This window comes from Meles meles, chromosome 3, assembly GCF_922984935.1.
Source record: "Meles meles chromosome 3, mMelMel3.1 paternal haplotype, whole genome shotgun sequence".
Classification (NCBI taxonomy): Eukaryota; Metazoa; Chordata; class Mammalia; order Carnivora; family Mustelidae; genus Meles; species Meles meles.
In genome coordinates, this window is record NC_060068.1 from 44,052,178 (window position 1) to 44,072,436 (window position 20,259).

General features: G+C 42.6%; 1 protein-coding gene across 1 annotated transcript in view; it reads left to right on the forward strand.

The window, feature by feature from the left end:
• LOC123938010 (zinc finger protein 474-like) overlaps window positions 1-18,785 on the forward strand; it is a 30,509-nt gene extending 11,724 nt beyond the window's left edge. The window contains exons 2-3 of the mRNA XM_045998919.1: window positions 15,314-15,494; window positions 18,634-18,785. Of these exons, the coding sequence (XP_045854875.1) occupies window positions 15,314-15,494; window positions 18,634-18,785 (333 nt within the window). The remainder of the gene's footprint in view (window positions 1-15,313; window positions 15,495-18,633) is intronic.
• The last annotated feature ends 1,474 nt before the right edge of the window (window positions 18,786-20,259 follow it).

The following is a 20,259-nucleotide window of genomic DNA, read 5'->3' on the forward strand; positions in this document are numbered from 1 at the left end:
TCCCGGGCGAATGGTTACTATGGGGTTTTGGAAACCATCCTCAGCCTTTAAAGTAAAAACGTCTTCAGACCTCAGGATGGGCGTCAAGACTCCAGTTGAGTTCTGTTGGAATTGCCTCAGGGCCAAATTCAAAGAAAGGGAATTCTCATTGTGACCATCTGTTAATTTTCACTGCCCACACTTTAAAAACAAATAAACAAAAACAAAAACAAAAACACCTCCCCTGCGACCTGAAGGGTTTTGAATTCCACAGCCTGAGATTCAGTCCTTTGACTCTCAGCTAAAACGCAAAGATTTCATAGATGGATAACAAACCCTTGTTAGCTATGGGCACATGAATGCCCATTAACCACAAGTTCAGGTCATTTCTTAGAAATGAGATAGAAGCCAAATACCTTTGATTGGAGAGAGGTATGGGGAGATAGCTACTCAGGGCCTCCCCCTCCTCAAGTGCTTTCAGGATTTGGGCAGGCTGCCTGGAAGGCAATAGGGAGTGGTGGAGCCTGTGGTATTTTAGAGAGTAAGTCCTCCCCAAAGGTATCACATTTAAAACTTTTAAGAACCTCACGCTGATCAAGTACAACAAGACTATCTGTTGACTGAAACGGTCATTGGTCCCTCGGGTTACAGTCAGAGATCCAGAGTATGAAGCTGAGGGAAGGGAGTTCTGGGGGGAAGCCTGGCTGAGATGCTGCGAAGGGGACAGCCTGAGTCGTGAAGGACCCATGAAGGGATGCACGTAGTTGCGTGACAGTTGAGAGCAGGGACCGCTGGCCTGCACATTCCATGCCTGAACACAGGGTAACTTACCCCAGCAGCCAACTGTCATTTGGATCACCTGTGGGAGTCCCTAAAACAAGGAGGCTGTTCTTGTGAGTCAAACATCCAGGAGCCAAACCTAAGAATTTTACAGGGCTACAGAAAGTACAGGACTCTAGAGAGATTCCACAATCTGGAGAGTAGTTTTTAGAACTTAAGAGTCTGAGTTTAAACATACTAGTGGGTGGAGAGCTTAAAAAAATGCTTCCTCCACTCAGTGGCATCCTTTGTCACCCAGACCCTGCTTTTGACTAACTTCTCACAGAGTGGGCCCCGGGCATGCCACAGAAGGACCTGTCCACCTGACCTACTGTCCCAGAGAAAGAGCTCAGGAGAAAGTGAAAAAATATTTCCCAAGTAAAGGTAGGGAATGAAGTATGGTTATCCCAACTATTGGGACCAGTTCCTGGGTCTGTACCTAGCATGGTGCCTGGCACCTGGCCTGTAACCAGAAGATTCTTCCTGAACGACAATATCTGGGCTACCTCAAATCACCTCCACACAGACAGCCCTTTCCTCCAGATGAATTTCCACATAGGGTAGGTCTCAATCTTCCAAAAGCCTGTGCTTTTAGGAGGTGTCTCTGGCTGCTTTCTGTTCAGTATCAATATTTAGAACCTCAATGCTCTCCTGGCTTTTGTGAAGTTGAAAAAAGGCTGATGAAACCCAGATATTGACAGACTAGCCATACTGTGCTCATTACCAGTCCCACTCCCAGAAACAAAGTACACGTCAACATGTAGATGAATGGTCTGCGGCCAAGTCTTGAGACAGGCGAGATTGCCATGATTATCCCTCCCATGGCCATCACTTTTTAACTTTGCATCTTGCAACTTCTACCATTACAGATTAATGATCACAACCAGATGGTTTGAAAACAGGTTAAGGCAGGGCACCTTTCTCTAATGTACTTATCAAAGTCACGGTTTAGACCGATGGAGATGGTTTCTTTTTCAGGATGTTCTCACCTCTGGGTTCCTTGATTCCTCTTTGACTCTCAGATTAATGAATGTCCCCAAATGGACACAGGACATACGGCTGTTTTGATGCAGGGATGTTATGATGCAACTTTAGAAAAAGGACAATAGGGACACCCGGGGCACTCTTAACCTTGGTTAAGAGTCTGCCTTAAGCTCAGGTCATGATCCTCAGCGTCCTGGAATCAAGCCCTACGTTGGGCTCTCTGCTCAGTGGGGACTCTGCCTCTCACTCTCACTCTCCCTTTGTACTCTCCCTCTGTCTCTTTCTTTCTCAAGTAAATAATAAAATCTTTAAAAAATAAAAATAAAAAAGGGCAATTAAACTTTCTGCATTTTTAGTTTCATTTCCAAGTAACGTGTGAAACATGTTCCTTGGAGGAAAAAGGCAGGCATTTCATTTACATACATTTTTGGCCATAAAATGACATCTTTTATGCTTTGATATGGTTACTTCAGCATAGCCCCACTGAAACTACTACTCAAAAGGAACAGGCCAACAGCTTTCATGACGGCAAAGAAATCCAGCAAACGACTGTTTCCCAGGCACGAATGTGGGAGGCTTCCTCCGCTCTCTAGTGGCACACAGCTAATTGAACTTGTGACCTTCTAGAACCAAAGCCCTCAGGACTCTTTCTTTCCTCTTGAGGGGAATGAACCGAGAGGTGATAACTGTAGGCTGGAAGGAGGTCAAGGACATAGCCAAAGGAAATGTAAAGGTATGAATAGTTTGAAGCAAAGATCGCCTTTGGATATCCCTGACATCACCTGCAGAACGTGACTGACCTGACATGTGTCCTTTGTGTACACACGCGCTCTCTTTCACTCTCTCTCTCTCTCTCACACACACACACTCACATACTAAAGGACTTTGAAGTTCCTTTTACTGGAAGATAGAAACTGGCATGATGTTCCCAACAGACCAGATGCCATGCATATGGGCACAGGGCGATAGCCCTACTTTCAAACTATTCATCTCTGCCCCAGAGCGAGGGCCTGACAGTCTAGAATTGGACTTTCCTGAATGAAATTATATGTGAACGGGGTTGCTGCTCCCCAGTGCATTGTCCCTGTTAAAAATGTTGATGTTCTGGGGGGGAGGGGCGCAGGGGGACTCAATAAAATGTTTTCTAATTCTCTCTAGTTCTTTTTCTTGTTTCATTTTTCTTCTGTGATATTTTTTTTTCTCTTTTCAAGAATTTCTTGAGAGACAAATTAAAAGCGCGCAAACCTAGACGTCTTAACGATAGTCTCTAGTGCCCGGCAAACGTTGCTCTAAAATACATCATTTGATTCTGCGATGTCCTCTGACGGGGTGTACTGCTGACTTGAAATTGACTGCAATCCGTGATCACCACAAAGCAAAATACACCCCCAAACGAGGTCTGCGTGAGTGGTTTTTAACCAGCTTTATTGAGGAATGATAGACAAACAATAAACTACGTTCATGAAACTCACGCAATTCAATGAATTTTGACAGTTTTATGTACCTTTTAGATTCCTTATACCTTTCATTCTTGCTTCTACCTCCTGGCGATCCCTGATTTGATTTTTTTTTTAAAGATTTTATTTTTTTATTTAACAGACAGAGATCACAAGTAGGCAAAGAGGCAGGCAGAGAGAGAGGAGGAAGCAGGCTCCCTGCTGAGCAGAGAGCCTGATGCGGGGCTCGATCCCAGGGCCCTGGGATCATGACCTGAGCCGAAGGCAGAGGCTTTAACCCACTGAGTCACCCAGGCGCCCCCCCGATTTGATTTTTAAGCACCACAGCTTCATGTGGATTTTCTCTCCCTGGAATCTGGCAGCAATGGGCTCTTTCATGTCTGGCTGCTCTCATCCTCATGGCTCTGAGGGCTATCCACGTTGGTACAAACAGCAGTGGTACTTGTTGCTAAGTCCATGCCATGGCAGTGTGATACTTTATCTATTCACGGGTGTTTCCAGTTGCCTTATTTTTTTTCTCTTAAAAATTTTTTTTTATTATGTTCAGTTAGCCGGCTTATACTACATCATTGGTTTTTGATGTAGTGCTCAACGATTCATTAGTTGCATGTAACACCCAGTGCTCATCACCACATGTGCCTTACTGTTTTTATTATCACTTAAGAGTGCTTTCTACTTCAGGGCAGGCAAAACCTATCTGCGTTTTCTCAACAAGAAAGAAAAGACGGTTTAATCTGTGAAAAGTATCAAATGCCCCGACGTGAGCCATGCCTTCATCTGATTCTGTCTCAAAAGGATGAGGTCCTCATCCTTACATTCAGGTCTCAGTACGATCAAGACACTTTTCATTACTTTTCTCATTGCCCTCCCTCTGTCTGACATCCCAAACAGCCCTGTGCCTTAGCTGTGGCTGATACCACTTGGTTGACAGAGAATGTACTGGCTGCCAGTCTCTTCTGTCCAATCATGCCCCAGCGCCTGAGGCGTGACTAGTTTCTTGTGGTTGGAAGGTGGAGTCTAGGGTCAGGACCAAAGTGGAAAGGTGGCAGGATACTTTGAAGAGGTGCCAAGCTTTCGGTGTGCCTATTTTGAATAGACTGGTCCTTGCTCTCATACTCTCTCTAATCAGTCTTCATGACCGACTTTAACATGCTCGTATTAACGGACTACGGTAGTATTAAACAGTTGTTGAACAGGTCAAGTATGTTTCTACGTTTTCAACAGCCCACTTTACTGGCTTCTGGTCAAAACCCTTCCTTCCTTCCTACAGCAGGCTCCTGTGGGGCTCTGGCTATCATAGCACTTAACCAATTTTTCCTTCTAATTGAATAAGTAGTTGATATGCTAGTCTCCATTACTAAAGAAAGCTAAGGCTTGTCATTTCACATAACCTCCAGCACAGGGAAGATGCTATCCTCCATTTAAACATTTATTGCTGGAAGGAGCAGATGAGTAAAGTCATGAAGGTAGGAAAAGTTGAGGACTGTGGGCTCTAGGTTTAGGTCTGGTGTTGAGTTTGGTGTGGCTAGTAGACCTGTTTCATGGGTCTAACGTTGACATGAATGAAATCAACATGAAATGTTTGACCTTTCTTCTGTAGCCACGGAAAATCACAGAAATTCTGGATACCACATCAGACACGCCAAGTCTGCACAAAACATAGTCAAGTGCAGAGAAGAGAGGGGGGAACCTGGGAGGCTGAAAATTATATGTTGATTTGTCAGTCCAGCCACAATTGGACAACAGAGGACCCAGGGGATGGTTCAATCCATCCATCCCCCCAAATTATCTCTTTGGCTGCCACTTTTCAGCATAAGATGGCTAATACCATACGGTCCCACTTAGCTCTTTCTGAAATCATAGTTTGGCTAACGCTACCAGGTCAGACAACCGAGGCTGAAAAAAATGAAAATATCTGGCAGTGCTGTATTTAGATTATCTTAGGTGGAAACAAACATGCTAAATTCTGTCTTCAGATTTTTTTTTTCCAGGCCTTTTTATCTTTTTAAAGTAATGGAGTAAAATTCTAGGGCTTCAGTTAAGTTACATCATATAAACATGTGACTTATGTATGTTCCACTGTGAATGGCAGACAAATGGAATAATGTAATTATTGTACTATTGGAATAATGTAATTTCAGATACTGTAAATATTTTCATTTCGCATTACAGTTTTATTTTATGCTATGCAAAACTATTCATTTATAACATTAATTCTAGGTCCAATTACTAATTTATGACAACACTAGATTGGATTATATACACAGGCTTGATTATACCATCTTTTATCAGTTATTTAAGGAATGTTCAGAAAGTACTTTGGACTCCACTTGATTTTTCCATTTAGGACTAATTGGATTACCTAATCCCAACTGAAGTTTTGACCCTGGAGTTGATATTCTTCTTCTTCTTTTATTATTCTTATAAAAATGACACAAGTTTATTATAAAAAAATTAAAGCCACTAGTAATGTACAAACGTTGGCATAAAAATTGCTCCGAGCTCCTTTTTGTTTGGCCTAAGTGATTATTATTCCAGGAATCTCTCTCTGTGCACAAACATATATAAATAAACAGGCATGCAGATGTTTTCATGGGACTAAGGTGGTCATGACTAAGTTATTAATACAGATATTAATAAAGGAAAAAACAGAGGTGCTATATTTAATTTTACTTGAATTTGACAGAAAGAAACCAAAGAGATGGTGATGGTATTGCTGAATTTCAGATAAATATTTCTTCACTTAAGAATATTCATTTTTAGGGCGCCTGGGTAGCTCAGTGGGTTAGGCCTCTGCTTTCGGCTCGGGTCATGGTCTCAGGGTCCTGGGATCGAGCCCCACATCGGGCTCTCTGCTCAGCGGGGAGCCTGCTTCCCCCTCTCTCTCTTTGCCTGCCTCTCTGCCTACTTGTGACCTTTCTCTCTGTGTCAAATAGATAAATGAAATCTTTAAAAAAAAAAAAGAATATTCATTTTTAAAGGACCCGCCGCAGTTAAAAAACAAAGATAGGTTACCAGATTTGGAAAAAAAAAACCATGTAACTCTAGGTTTTAATTTTACACCGTTTGAAGTGGTTATTTGTCATGACAGTAAAGAATTTAGTATCGTTAACATCTTTGCCCCTCTCCTTCCTTTCTCGAATTTTGGTAAGTATTTTTATAAGTTGAGGAATGTTCTTTTCTTCATTCTCTTCTCAAACCCCCAATTTTCAAGGTCAAAGCCAGTCTTAGAGTCCTGGCTTTGAGATTCCTGAGCTTGTTTGGTCGTTTCATCTCTCCATCGCTTCTGTTTTATTAAATCATGTTTTCCGAAAGGGATCAGAAGTAGAGTGATTACATAATTTGTTAACCAAATGGGGACACCTTAGAGAATTCAAGAAGGAGCTATTGTTAATTGTCAAGACAACCGGTATCACAGGGACTGTTTTAGGCAAAGCAGGACTGAAGATCACCCTAAAGCCAGACGTGGTGTATTTCATAAGTTCTTGCTTCAATTCAGCCCTTTTTTGAGGCATTTTGAGGCATTAAATGGTGCCAAATGCTTCCTTACACAAAGAAGCATCTATTGGGGGAATAAAAAAGGTTTGCTTCGACTAAGGTACAAGAGCTCACTTCCTTGGGGTAATGGGTGGGCTTTACAGAGTCCACCAATGTTCAAAATCATACCCCTAATTCTGTATCCATGGACATTATTCTGGAAAGATGACCATATAACTCATTAGATTTTCAAAGGGGTCTCTTGCCCCCACAAGCATCACTAATCTCTGTTTCACCACAAATCTCCAAAAAACTACCTTGCTGGGTTATGTTCCCCTAATGTAGGAATGATATCACACAAATATAATTTCACATTATCATTACTTAGTTTTTGTTGTGGGACTAGCATAAGGAAGGACCAAATGCAGACTTTTCCTGATCTTTTGTAAAATTGTTAGTAATGACTTTGATTATACTTCTCGGTATCTCTTTCATTACGATTCATACGCTAACACTTACCATTAGGCATATGTCTCCCCCTTAACCAGTTGTTCTACTTTGTTCTATAAGCTCTCTCCCAACTGAGTTGTGCTGTTTACTGGGTTTCCTTTCAGCCTGAGCTGTCAGGGAGGTCACTGGGAGCTGTTGGAAGCTTCTGAAATAGATTTCCTAGTCTAGGATTATTTTTTTTCCATTCTTCTTCTGTTAATACCTCGTTTCATACCAAAACACTCTCCTTGTTGGTCCTTGTTCTGTTTCCATTGCTTAGATGTGGTATTCCACAACTATTTATATTTTATTTTATTTTAATCTTATTTTAATTCTAGTGTAGTTAACCTACAGTATTACATTAGTTTCAAGTGTACATTATAGAGATTTGGCACGTCCATACATTACCCGATGCTCATCATGACAAGAGCACTCTTTTTTTTTTTTTTTTAAAGATTTCATCCATTTATTTGACAGAGAGAAATCACAAGAGAGGCAGGCAGAGAGAGAGGAAGGGAAGCAGGTTCTCCGCTGAGCAGAGAGCCCGATGTGGGACTCGACCCCAGGACCCCGAGATCATGACCTGAGCTGAAGGCAGTGGCTTAACCCACTGAGCCACCCAGGCGCCCCGACAAGAGCGCTCTTTAATTCCTATCACCGATTTCATGATGAAATCGATTTCACCCATGCCCTTCCGCTCCTGGTGACCATCAGTGTGTTCTCTAGGGTTAAGAGTCTGTTTCTTGTCTTGTCTCTGTCTCTCTTATTTCCCTTACACTTTTGTTTTGTTTCTTAAATTTCACTTATGAGTGAAATCACAGGGTATTTGTCTTTCTCTTTCTCTGACCGACTTCACTGAGTGTTATGATCTCTAGCTCCCTCCATGTCACTGCAAATGGCAAGATTTCATTCTTTTTGATGGCTGAGTAATCTTCTGTTGTTGTACTATACCACTTTTATCCATTTATCTATTGATGGGCATCTGGGCTTCTTTCGTAGTGTGACTACTGTAGACAATGCTGCTAAACATCAGGGTGCATGTGCTGAACTAGAGTGTTTGTATTCTTTGGATAAATACCCAGTAGTGCAATTCTTGTGTCATAGAGTAGCTCTATTTTTAACTTCTTGAGGAACCTCCATACTGTTTTCCTGGGTGGCAGCACCAGTTTGCATTCCCACCAACGGTGTAAGAGGGTTCCCCCTGTGGTGCCTGGGTGGCTCAGTGGGTTAAAGCCTCTGCCTTCAGCTCAGGTCATGATCCCAGGGTCCTGGGATTGAGCCCCGAATGGGGCTCTCTGCTCAGCAGGGAGCCTGCTTTCCTCCACCCCCTGCCTGCCTCTCTGCCTACTTGTGATCTCTGTGTCAAATAAATAAATAAAATCTTTTTTTTTTTTTTTAAAAGAGGGTTTCCCTTTCTCCGCATCCTCACCAACACTTGTTGTGACTGCTACTTATTTTAACCTGTAAAAGTAACACGTGGATGACCAGTCAGTACCGCACAGTGACTCAGAAAAGTTGTTAAATGTCCACTTTCCTTTGCCATGCACAGTCCTGGCCCGAAAGATGAAACATGAAGTGTTCTCAGCAGAGAAAAGACATAGCAAAAAGGAGGAAAAAAAAAACTGCTTGGAAAATAAAATGATAATGCCAGTGGTAGCCAGCAAAATGATTGGAAACATATGAAAGTTAGTGGATTCAAGTTAAAAGAAATACACACATGTGAAAGCTTTCCCTGAAGGGCTCAACGCCCTCTGTCCATCTCCAGCCTCAGTAGACTTTCCCAGGAAATCAGGAAGCAAAAGCAAATTTGTGATGAGCCCTTAATAAACTTCCTCCCTCCTTCCCCGCCATAAAACAGTTCCCACCTGAGAGAACAATTCCGTGGAATCAAGGATTAACTCCTTAAAAAAATCTTTTGCCTTAATGTTAAAAAATTAACACCTCACCCCAAGAATATCTGAAATGTTGACAGGAAAACTGTTGATCTAACCGTTTGCTCTGCTGGAACTTTTATCGGCTTCCTCTTTGCCTTCCTTTGATTAGGGTTTCCTGGAATCCGTGGTCCTGGCAAGACCCCAGGTAGACAGCCCCCAAGCTGTGCCAGGCAAAGCCTCAGTGTGCCTGCCTGCCTTGCTAGGCTGGGCTGTGTCTTGTCATAGCAGACCCTGTGCCCTTTCTTCTTCCCCTGGGGCGCTGACCGCCCCCCTTCCCTCTCCACCTTCCCCTCACCCCCAACCAGCTCAAAACACCAGAGAAAAGAGGCCGAAGAGCAAACCGGTGGGGTGGGTTGGGGGTGGGGGGGACCAGGGGAGGGAACTCTTTCCTCTCTCTTTGTAAGTTTCCGACTGACAACGGTGAAATTAATGAAAAGTAAAAGAGGTTCTCTTATCTCCATTCCGCCCCGAGGGGATGCATTTTTGTCTTCAGCTGTGTTCTGGGTTGCTTGCACTTCTCTGGAGCGGACTTAGGAGTAAAATGTTAAAACCTAAGAATATGGAGTGTGTTGCGGGTTCAACCGCAGTTCAACCACAAATATAGAGCATGGACCAAGCTTTGGAAAATATAATATAGAACATCTTAGCCTTTTTATGGTATTAATTTTCTCCCACATCCCTTTAAGTTATTTTGTGCATGTCTTCTGGCCTCTGGATCTGCCTGTTTTCTTCTAATTTTTCCTTCCAGAAGAAACCTTCTGACAATGTGACATGACCGTCTCCATTAATGACCCGTGCCATTTATCCGGCTAGTATGCTTGGTTAAATACTGGATTTGGCTCATACTTTCCATATGGAATATGAATATTCATTATTCGCAAAGTAAAAAGGCGAGCTTCTCATGTTAAACTAAAAAAGCCTGTATTTAATTAATCTTCAAGTAAATGAATCTGTAAAAAATAGTAAGAAACTGATGGGTATTTTGAAAATTACTGCTTCTGCTTTAGCCTTTCTCTTAGGTCTCGAATTTGCCAGATATTTTAAAAGTCACTTTTCAGGCATTAGATCCTGTTACACGGCAAATAAAAAAGGCTAAGCGCGATTTAGGCATTTTTTGATGAATGTAGTTTACTGGCATAGTTCAGCATAGAATAATAGAAGAAAAATATTCTACTTCAAATAATGTGCTTTTTAAAAAATGATTCTTTTGGGGCGCCGGGGTGGTTTAGTCAGTTAAGCATCCGACTCTTGGTTTCGGCTCAGGTTATGATCTCAGGGTCATGAAACTGAGCCTCAGATTGGACTTTGCATGGAACTCAGAGGCTCCTTGTGATTCTCTCTCCCTCTGCCCTTCCCCCCTGTTCTCTTTCTCTCTAATTAATTAATTAATTAAAATATTTTTAAGATTATCCTTTTTTAAATTATTGAGGTCTAGTCAGCATACAATATTATACAATGCTATATTAGTTTCAGGTGTACAACATAGTGATTGGACAATTCTGTAAATTCCCACTGCTTACCCCAGACAAGAGTAGTTACCATCTGCCACAATACAACGTCACTACGATATCGCTGACCGTATTCACTACCTGTACTTCTCATTCCCATGACTTACGTATTTTATAACTGGAAGTTGGTACCTCTGAACCCCCTTTACCTTATTTCGCCCACCCCCCACCCATCTCCCCTCCAGCAAATAACGTGTGTCTTTTAGAAAGTGGATCATCTCAGGAGTAACTCCATTTTCTATTTTGCTTACTGTGTATTAGTGGCTTTACTCCTCTAGAATCATCGTTTCTCTTTGGGTATGCAGAAACCAGAAACATGTTTTCTTCTTACTGTGATTTTGCTCTGTCTCTTTGAGCTGCAGGTGTAACCCCCATTCGCCTTTGTGAAAAGCTAGTTGACTCTCAAACACGCACACATTTTACGGTGTCTTACATCCTCAAAAGAAACCACACCATCAATTTAATTTGTTTCTGCTTTCATGTCACCCAGTGCTACTTATAAACAGTGGAAAAGGTCTTTTCATTCCACTGAAGGTTTTTGCAGCTCAACCTAACTGGGTCTTAGTAGTCTTCCCTAATTGAGTCCCTATCAGTATCACATTCTCCATGGTGCCAAGAGAATCCCAGTTTGTTTTTGCAAAAACCCCCCATAATTTTTGCTGTTCTGTTTCCCAGAATCTGAATCTCTTCGTTCTCTGAAGATGGGTTAGAAGACTAAAGTCTTCTAACGGTTAGAAGTCATCCCGTAGGAGATGCTTCTTGTGCCTCACTTCTTTTTTTTTTTAAGATTTTTATTTGTTTATTTGACAGCAGAGGTCACAAGCAGGCAGAGAGGCAGGCAGAGAGAGAGGAGAAGCAGGCTCCCTGCGGAGCAGAGAGTCCAATGTGGGGCTCGATCCCATGATCGATCCCATGATCTGGGATCATGACCTGAACGAAAGGCAGAGGCTTTAACGCACTGAGCCACCCAGGCGCCCCTGTGCCTCACTTCTTGACAACCCATCTCTCTCTCATTTTTTCTCCTTGTCATCGGTGGCTAACATCTCTAATTACCTCTGGGGATCACATCTCCTCCTACCTCCTCTGAGACATTCCCATACTTAGCCTTCTCTCAGTCCTAACCTGCTCTCTGCCTGAGATACTTCTCCCCCTAAAACAACAAACAGATATTTTTTTCCCTTAAGATTTATTTTAGAGAGAGAGAGAGAGAGAGAGAGCGAGCAAGGGAGAGGGAGGGAAGAGAGAGAATCTCAAGCAGATCCTTGCTAAGACCAGAGCCTGTTGCGGGGCTTGATCTCATGATCCTGAAATAATGTCCTAAACAGAAACCGAGAGTCAGAGGCTTAATTGACTTTGCCAGCCAGGTGCCCCCAAAACAGATCTTTCTTCAACTCTACTTATGTCTCAAATTTCCCTTCTGCAAACTTTTTGAAAGTGTATTTCTGTTTTCCTTGACCTTAACTTTAAACAATTTCGTTTTTATCCTTATCCCTCCATTGGAGCCCAACTCTCAAAAGTCACTGGTACATAATCTGTCGGCAACCAAATCTAGCGACTTTCCTCAACCCCCCATTACTCCCTGTGGCACTGGACAGAAGTGATAACACCGCCTTTCTGGAAACCAGAAGTGTTTCCAGAATTCTGAAAGGAGTCTTTTGTTTCCGCACCCTGTTTCTTTAATTACGAACTTGAACCTTTGTCTTTCCAGGCTGTAACTTCCTTTGCCCAATCTCTTTGTTGTAGATATTCTCTCAGGACTTTCCCTCCATACACACTCTATATGCTCCTTTTCTGGAATTTTCGTGGTTTTAGACATCAACTCTGTGTGCATAGCTCTGAAACCCATTAATTCTAAATGACAGGCTTCTACTTGCTGTTTTGGCTGCACTTACTTTGAATTCTACTACAATATCAAATGCAACAGATCCAGAAGAGTTTCCACTTTTTTTCTCCTTCCCTAACCTGCCTTTCCGGGGTCCCCTTTTCCTCAAGTGACGTCGCCACAGATGTTCTCCTGGATCCATGATTTCCGTGGATGCTCAAGCTTTCGTAGATATGCTGCCAACACAGCCCTTTGAGATACATTATTGCCAAACTAATTTTCGAGAAGTGCAATTATAGGTCATTCCCCTGCTGAATAGCTTCCTACCACTTACAAAACAAAATCCAGATCTTAATATGGCATTCATGGTTGTTGATAACATGCCTGAAGTCAAACTATCTGATGATAGTTCTCAAGACCACACTTCTCACTGGGCAACTATTTCTTATTATTAAGGTAAATATTTTATATTAGTTGCTCTTTTCTCTACTCATCAGGTTCCTGTCCCTGAGATTTTGCTCATGCTCCTTCCTGTCTCCAACACCTTTTGTGATCCAAACTCCACGAATTCTTCAAATGCTACTTCCTCCAGGCTTCCCTGATCTTTACAACTGGAAGAAACATTTCCAACCTTTGCATTTCATTTATGTGTGACTAACAGAGCCATACTCATCTTCTTTTGCTTAGTGTTTACATGAAACTTCTTCCCCATCCTACTGCTTGTAATCTGTTTGTGTCTTTATTCATACAACATGTTTCTTGTAAACAATATATAGTTGGGGTTTTTTCATCTGTAGCTTTTTCTTTAATCTAGTCTGTCAGTCCACACCTTTTAATTAAGTTCTTTAGTCTGTTTATATTTGCTGCAATTATTAATATATTTGACTGTAGATCTATCATCTTCGTCTTTTAATTCTATTCCCCTTGTCCTTGTTTGTTTGTTGATTGGTTGGTTCCTCCTTTCCTATCTTTCTTTGGCAAGTGGTTAACTTACCTTTTTTTTCCCTGATATTCTATGTCCCATGTTGAATTTTTTTTTTAAGATTTTATTTATTTATTTGACAGAGAAAGAGAGATCACAACTAGGCAGAGAGGCAGGCAGAGAGGGGGGAAGCAGGCTCCCCACTGAGCAGAGAGCCTAGTGCAGGGCTCAATCCCAGGACCCTGAGATCATGACCTGAGCGGAAGGCAGAGGCTTAACCCACTAAGCCACCACGCACCCCCACCATGTTGAATTTTTAGTTCTGCCCTTTTGCATGTGTTTGTGGTTTGTGATTACTGTAGAGATTAAAGTTTGCACGTTTAACATATCACAGTCTGTGTTTAAAAGATTAGTTTCAGAAAAAATCTAAGAATTCTGTGACAATCTATTTCCAGTGTTTAGTCCTTGCTTTAGGTAAGCTGAATGCACTATAGGCTTTAAACTCCCCCAGTGGTAAGACACCCCTGCCTTGTACTTACAAGGCTCTTCTCTGTTCTCCTGCTGCACCCTTAGGCTGCTGCAGACCCTTCAGGCACACAACACAGTGGGAGTCCCTCCTGCCGCCCCCTCCCTTTAATTCCCGCCCCTCCCATCAGCAGTAGATTGTTCTTATCTGGTACCCCGTGCAAGGTCTAATTCTCCAGCTCTACCTTCAGATTTAGGCAGGACCTGCATTCTTGAATTGGTGAGGGTCTCTCTGCTTTGTTAGACTGCCCCCTCCCACTGCCTTACTGTTACTGAGCGTAAGACATGGTGGGTGGGAGGGCTTATGTAGATAGTTCCTGCATGCCTGCCTTCCCTAGGATTCTCACTCAGCTGTTCTGCCTTTTCTCTGTGGCAGACACCTGCTGCCTCACACTCATATAAGGTTACAGTTTGGGAGATACTCTTTTTGTCGGGCTGATCCACTCTCAAACTCAGGCGGTCCTCCTAGTTCATTGAGGTACTTTGAAACCTTGATTCTCCAACACACTAAAAACTTATGGTTCCGTAAGTTACCTGATTTGTTCTTATTGCTTAGGTGGGAGCAATCTTTTTTGTCACTTTCTATACCCTGGGCAGAAGCAGAAACTCCCTGTTCCATTTTATCCTTCACTCTTCCATAGATTTAGTTCTCTCAGAAACAAGTGCTAAGAAAAAGACTCGAGTTCAAGCAGTTCATGGGGGAGGTGACCCCAGGAAACCCCAGTAAAGTAGTGGGAGGAAGACAGGGAAGAGAAGGACATCTATATAGGGTGGGAATGAGCAGCTGAGGTGCAGTCCTGCAGGGGGCTCTTGGAACACTGCATGGAATCAGCCTGGTTGGTGAAGTGGCCATTATCGACCAACTCCCACTTGTGATTGATTAGCTGCCCTGCCTGTGGGTGGAGCCTGTTCCAGGTCAAAAAGGCCTAGAATCACAGGAAGTTGTTCAGGTGAGGGAATGTGGGACAGTACACAGTATCTCCAATGACACTTATGACTTGACTTCTCAGGAATATTGGCCTCCCAGAGCCTGATGTTAGTGAAAAGATGATTCATACCTGATTCATTTTCATAGTCTCCCAGCAGGGAGAATGGCCAGAAGATAAGTAAGCAAGAATTATTAAATGAGAAAACACATTTTATAAAGTACCGATTTGTAGAATTCTGGTCATCTCTTTTTAATTTCCTATCATCCTCCCAAACCCACACCCTCTCCCCTGCTCCCAATCACTCAGATGACGTGGTTTATTCTCTTAATTGCCAAAAATATTTCAGTTTCCCTGGCTGGTTGGAATTTTAAAACCTGTGATTGTCTAGCTAATGTGAATGTATTATAATTTTAAAGTGTTATTTCTACACTTGCACGTTATCTAACAGATATTTTATATTCCCTGTAGCCAAAAATGATAAGGCGTCCACCAACAGTTATCTGCTACATTTGTGGTCGTGAATATGGAACAAAGTCTATCACCATCCATGAACCACAATGTCTGAAAAAGTGGCATAATGAAAACAACTTGTTACCGAAAGAGTTAAGGAGACCAGAACCTAAAAAACCAGAAGTCAGGACCATTACTGGTAAGTTTTTGAAAAAAAGAGAAAAGAAGGCTTGAGTGTGTAAGGGAGACTTTTCTCTCGGAACTTATTAGAGGAGAGGTATTCCTTTCTTACTTATTCAAACAACTGAAATCAGCAACATTTACTGTCTTGATTACAACTAAACAGGAAAAACAGTTCTAGAATGCCTGACCAAAGGGCCTCAGATGCTAAGATGTAAAGCCACTATTATCAAAACTGTGTGAGGAGGGAGACCCACTGGCACTCCCTGTATTTCCCAAAAGCTACTTTCATGTATTATCAAACTTAATACTTAAGAAGCACGAAGCTTAAAAAATCTTAGAGGGCACCTAGAGACATGTTTTCAAGTATGAATATGTCTTAGTGTTCACAGAGCAGCATACCAGACTCACAGTTTGCAGGGTCCACCAGCCAGGGTGCAAAATGAATAAATTGGTCCACGTGTGACAAAAGGGGGAGGGTGGGGACCACGGTGAGTGGGAGAATGCCGACTCTCTCTAATGGAGGTCGCTGCTACCTGCTTCCTGCTGTTACCATTAAGAAATTTATTCCCGGGGCGCCTGGGTGGCTCAGCGGGTTAAAGCCTCTGCCTTCAGCTCAGGTCATGATCCCAGGGTCCTGGGATCAAGCCCCGCATCGGGCTCTCTGCTTAGCGGGGAGCCTGCTTCCTCCTCTCTCTCTCTCTCTCTCTGCCTGCCTCTCTGCCTACTTGTAATCTCTATCTGTCAAATAAATAAATCTTAAAAAAAAAAAAAAGAAAGAAATTTATTCCCATGTAGGCATATTTTTTAAAAAAGATTTTATTTACTTATTTGACAGAGATCACAAACAGGCAAAGAGGCAGGCAGGCGGGGGTGGGGGTGGGATGCAGGCTCCCTGCCAGGCAGAGAGCCCGATGTGGGGCTCCATCCCAGGACCCCGAGATCATGACCTGAGCCGAAGGCAGAGGCTTACCCCACTGAGCCACCCAGGAGCCCCTCCATGTGGGCATATTTTTTGATAACACCAAGGAAACTGGAAATCCAAAAATTGATATGCAATGCCCAGATCTTTCAAATTTTGCAATTGATACTTTGTACAGCATGGCACAAGCCAAATGAAACCCTGTAAACTGCTGTGTACGGCCTCTTTATGGAGCCTTTGGTTGCTCATCTGGGGCGAGAACAAAGTAGTTCAGAAAATGTTTGCCAGACCAACGCAAGCTCACTCATCTTATTTCTACTGTCTTCACTTCCTCAGCGGATCCCCTCAAAGGAGAATCATTCTTGGTTTTAAGAAAATTACCATTCAATTCATTAATCCTCTTTCTGTAACTGTAGATTTGCCTAACTAGAGGGTACCTCCAAGTCATTCAGTATCAATGAGTCCAGAGCATTCTTGTCAGAAATGTGACACAGAAGAGTTCTCTAACTTCCACAGAATGGAATCTAGGTTGCCATGAATCTAGGTTGTTCTAGAGGCTGCTAGAACCTGACTCTTCACGGTCCTTGCCAAGAGTAGGGGAATCCATCACTCAGGTGGGAAAAGTGTTCGAGGTGAACACATCCATCCATGAAATGAGAGCATATGCCCACAAAGACGTTGTCTACCTCACTGAAACTCTCTTCCTAGCAATTCTGTGTGGTGTCAGAAATCTGTTCTCTTCACTTCTGACTTTATCACCTTCTCTGCACAAGTCTAGAAGAGGAGAGGGAATGACTGGTTTGAAGGCCCTGAGAGGTTCATTAGTCTGTTACTGGCCACAGGTGGAAATAGTGGGCCCTATCCCTGTTCTTCCCTGCAGTCGTCCTCTGGATGCCACGCTGTTTTTGTTTCTGAAGGTGTCCTTTAGAACTCTCAGCCTCGAGAATTCCCATTCCCACCCTATGGACTTGTTGTGGTCATGGGGTCCAAACAACCCTTCCTCCAGATCCAAAGTCAAAGCCCTACTCCAAAACGTTTAGTAATGTGATGAATCCTCCCCAGGGAGACTCAACAGGTACTCTGGAATTTTTGAATCCATGTTACATCGTATGAGTAAGGAGAAAGTCCGTGCCATTCCCTTTTCAATAGTTTTCAAAGCTCTCAAAATACACATCCGTATCCTGCATGGAAAGTGATACTGGGTTTGTCCAAAGGAGAAAAACGAAGTTGTGCTGGAGTTTAATTTCCCGTGGAGTGAAATCAACATGAGGAGTAGCAGGATGGGAATCTAAAGTGTGCTATGCTTGTGTGAACCATTAGGAAGGAGTCACGGGAGAATTGCCCGGGCTTTAATGAAGAAATATTTGCTGTGAAAATGATAAAAAGAAAAGTATGCAATTTAGGTTTGAGTGCCTGGCTACACTTAGGGGGGCCTATTTTGGGCGATTCGAAGACACAGTCAATTTAATGTACTAAAGCCATTCTATTTAAATAAGGTTTATTAAAGCTAAATCCCACACTGTTTTTCTAAAATAAAGCCATATGCCTTTTCTCCTATGCTCTGCCAATGACGATTATACATCTCTCAGATGTCTTGGTTGTTTTCTTAAGGACGCTTCTTTTCGTCAGATTAACTATTCTGTTTGCATTCTTTGCTTTAATTATTTAAAGAATCTCTGAGTTTATGGCCATGACGAGAAGATACATTTTTAGGATATCATTCATCCTAAATTCACCCTGAACTGTCAGTTTTGGCCTTTCAGAACATTCCACTGAAGGATTACAGAAGAGGAAAACACAAATGCATGTTCTTTTCCCTTTGTAAGTTTATATTTAGAGTCAATTGAAAGAAGGCCAAAAGTTGTATTTACAAGATAATAATGTGTAAGCAAAGATGTTAATAATTAGTGAAGAATGCATATCATAACACATAAAACAACATCTTCCCCTTTTTAAAATCCAAGGAGTGAAAAGTCTCTGGTTCATAGCTAACGTTTTACTCACCCCTTGAAAGAGGGAGTGGTACTTTTTTTTCCCTTTTTTTTTGGCAAAAGTAGTATGATTTGTCTAAACCCTCAGTCAACAGGTATTTCCTGAAAATATTTTCCATAAAAAGTAGAGTATGGTTGTCCAGAATAAAAACTGATCCGTGTTTTACCATTTTTCTTTTTCTTTTCTTTCCTTTTTGTTCCTTTTCTTTCTTTCTTTTTTTTTTTTTTTTTCTTTAACTTTCCAGCCAAAGGTTTCTATGATCTTGATGCCTTAAATGAAGCTGCTTGGACCAGTGCCCTGAGCCAGTTGGTTCCCTGTAATATTTGTGGGCGTACCTTCCTGCCAGACAGACTGATTGTTCACCAACGATCCTGTAAACCAAAAGCCGCCAAGTAAAGCCCTCTCCCAGCACAAGTGTTACAGGACTTAGATCCTTCTGAGGGAGATTGGGGTATGGAGAGACGGAGGAAAAGGGGGTAAAGCGAGGAAACAAGAAACCCTGGAAACCACTTGAGATTGTCTAGAGCGGGAAGCCTGCTCGGGGTTCTGGTGGCACGAGCATGACCACGACCGTGACGTGGTGGGCCGTCGCTCTGCATTTGCTGAGCAGCTGCGTGCTTGCGCGCAGACACATGGCGGTGAAGGGAAGGGAGGGCTCGTCGCACTCCGTGGGGCAGAGTTACAAGTGGGCTGCAACTCCTCAGGGCTGGCATTTTTGTCTCCAGGAAATTTCAGAGCCAACTGTTGCTGTTTTTCTTCCATTCTCTTCTTCCTGAGGAGGATTTTTGAATCTCACAATAAGGCCTATTATTTTTCAGAGAACAAGAGGGTTCAGGTGGCGATTTTAGGCAACTCCTTAGTCTCCAGAAAAACTGGATTCCTTCCCATCCTTGTGCTTTCTGAAATAAGGTGCCACTCCCTGTTTCCTTTAACCCAGGGAAACGGTCTTAATTGAGCTGTTGACTGGGAATCTTCTTTTCTCTATAAAATCATTGCACAGCAAAGACTTTCAAAAAAGAGCTAAGGAGTTAAAGTACTAGGATCATGTCTAACTCCTACTCCCTTAGCAAGAGCGGGAAATGCTACAGAGAAATTTCAGAATCGATGCCAGCCTCATATGTCAGAAAACTGCCACAGTGCGATTCATCACATGGGTGGAGGTTAGCGCTTTCCTCCTATAGGAGAAGTCCAGAGAGTTCTCTGTGGCCTCAGAGAGGCTTATAGGTGTTTTATTGTTGAGCTCTAAAAGCCTGCCAGGAAATTCTGTGCCTCCCCACCCACTGCCCAGGCAATGACTTGTGCAACTGCTCTGTATTTTAGACCTTGAATGTGCATTCATAGAGGCGGGGTTCTCCTGGGAGGAGGCCAGGGTCAGGAGGTGCTCTGCCCAGGAAATTCTCCTCCCCTGGACAGCGCTGCGTTGCCTAGACTCCTGGCAGTTTTGCTTGAGGTCTTTGTTCATTTTATGGCTGAAGTTCAGAGCCATCCAGGATCCACTGGGTTGCTGCAGACCTTGAATTCATGACCTAACACAGCACAGTCAGCTCCAAATCATACACGCAAATGTGTTGGACCTAATATTTTAGTCCCACGATCCAATTAGAAGAGATTAAGTTAAGATAGTTGCACTAATCAGTAGTAGTTATTGTTTTGTTTTGTTTTTGTCCCAAAGGAAGAAGAGATTAACTTTTAAAATAGTCTGTAGGTACCCTCAAAGAAGATTATCCTCTTGAGAAAGACATAGCATCTAACACCCTGTTGATGGTTTAGTTCTTTCGTTTTGCTAGCACAGATGACAACATCTAATACGGGAGTTAGTGTACTGTCAATCAGCCACTGTGCTTAGAGCCCCTTAGACTGCCATGGGGAT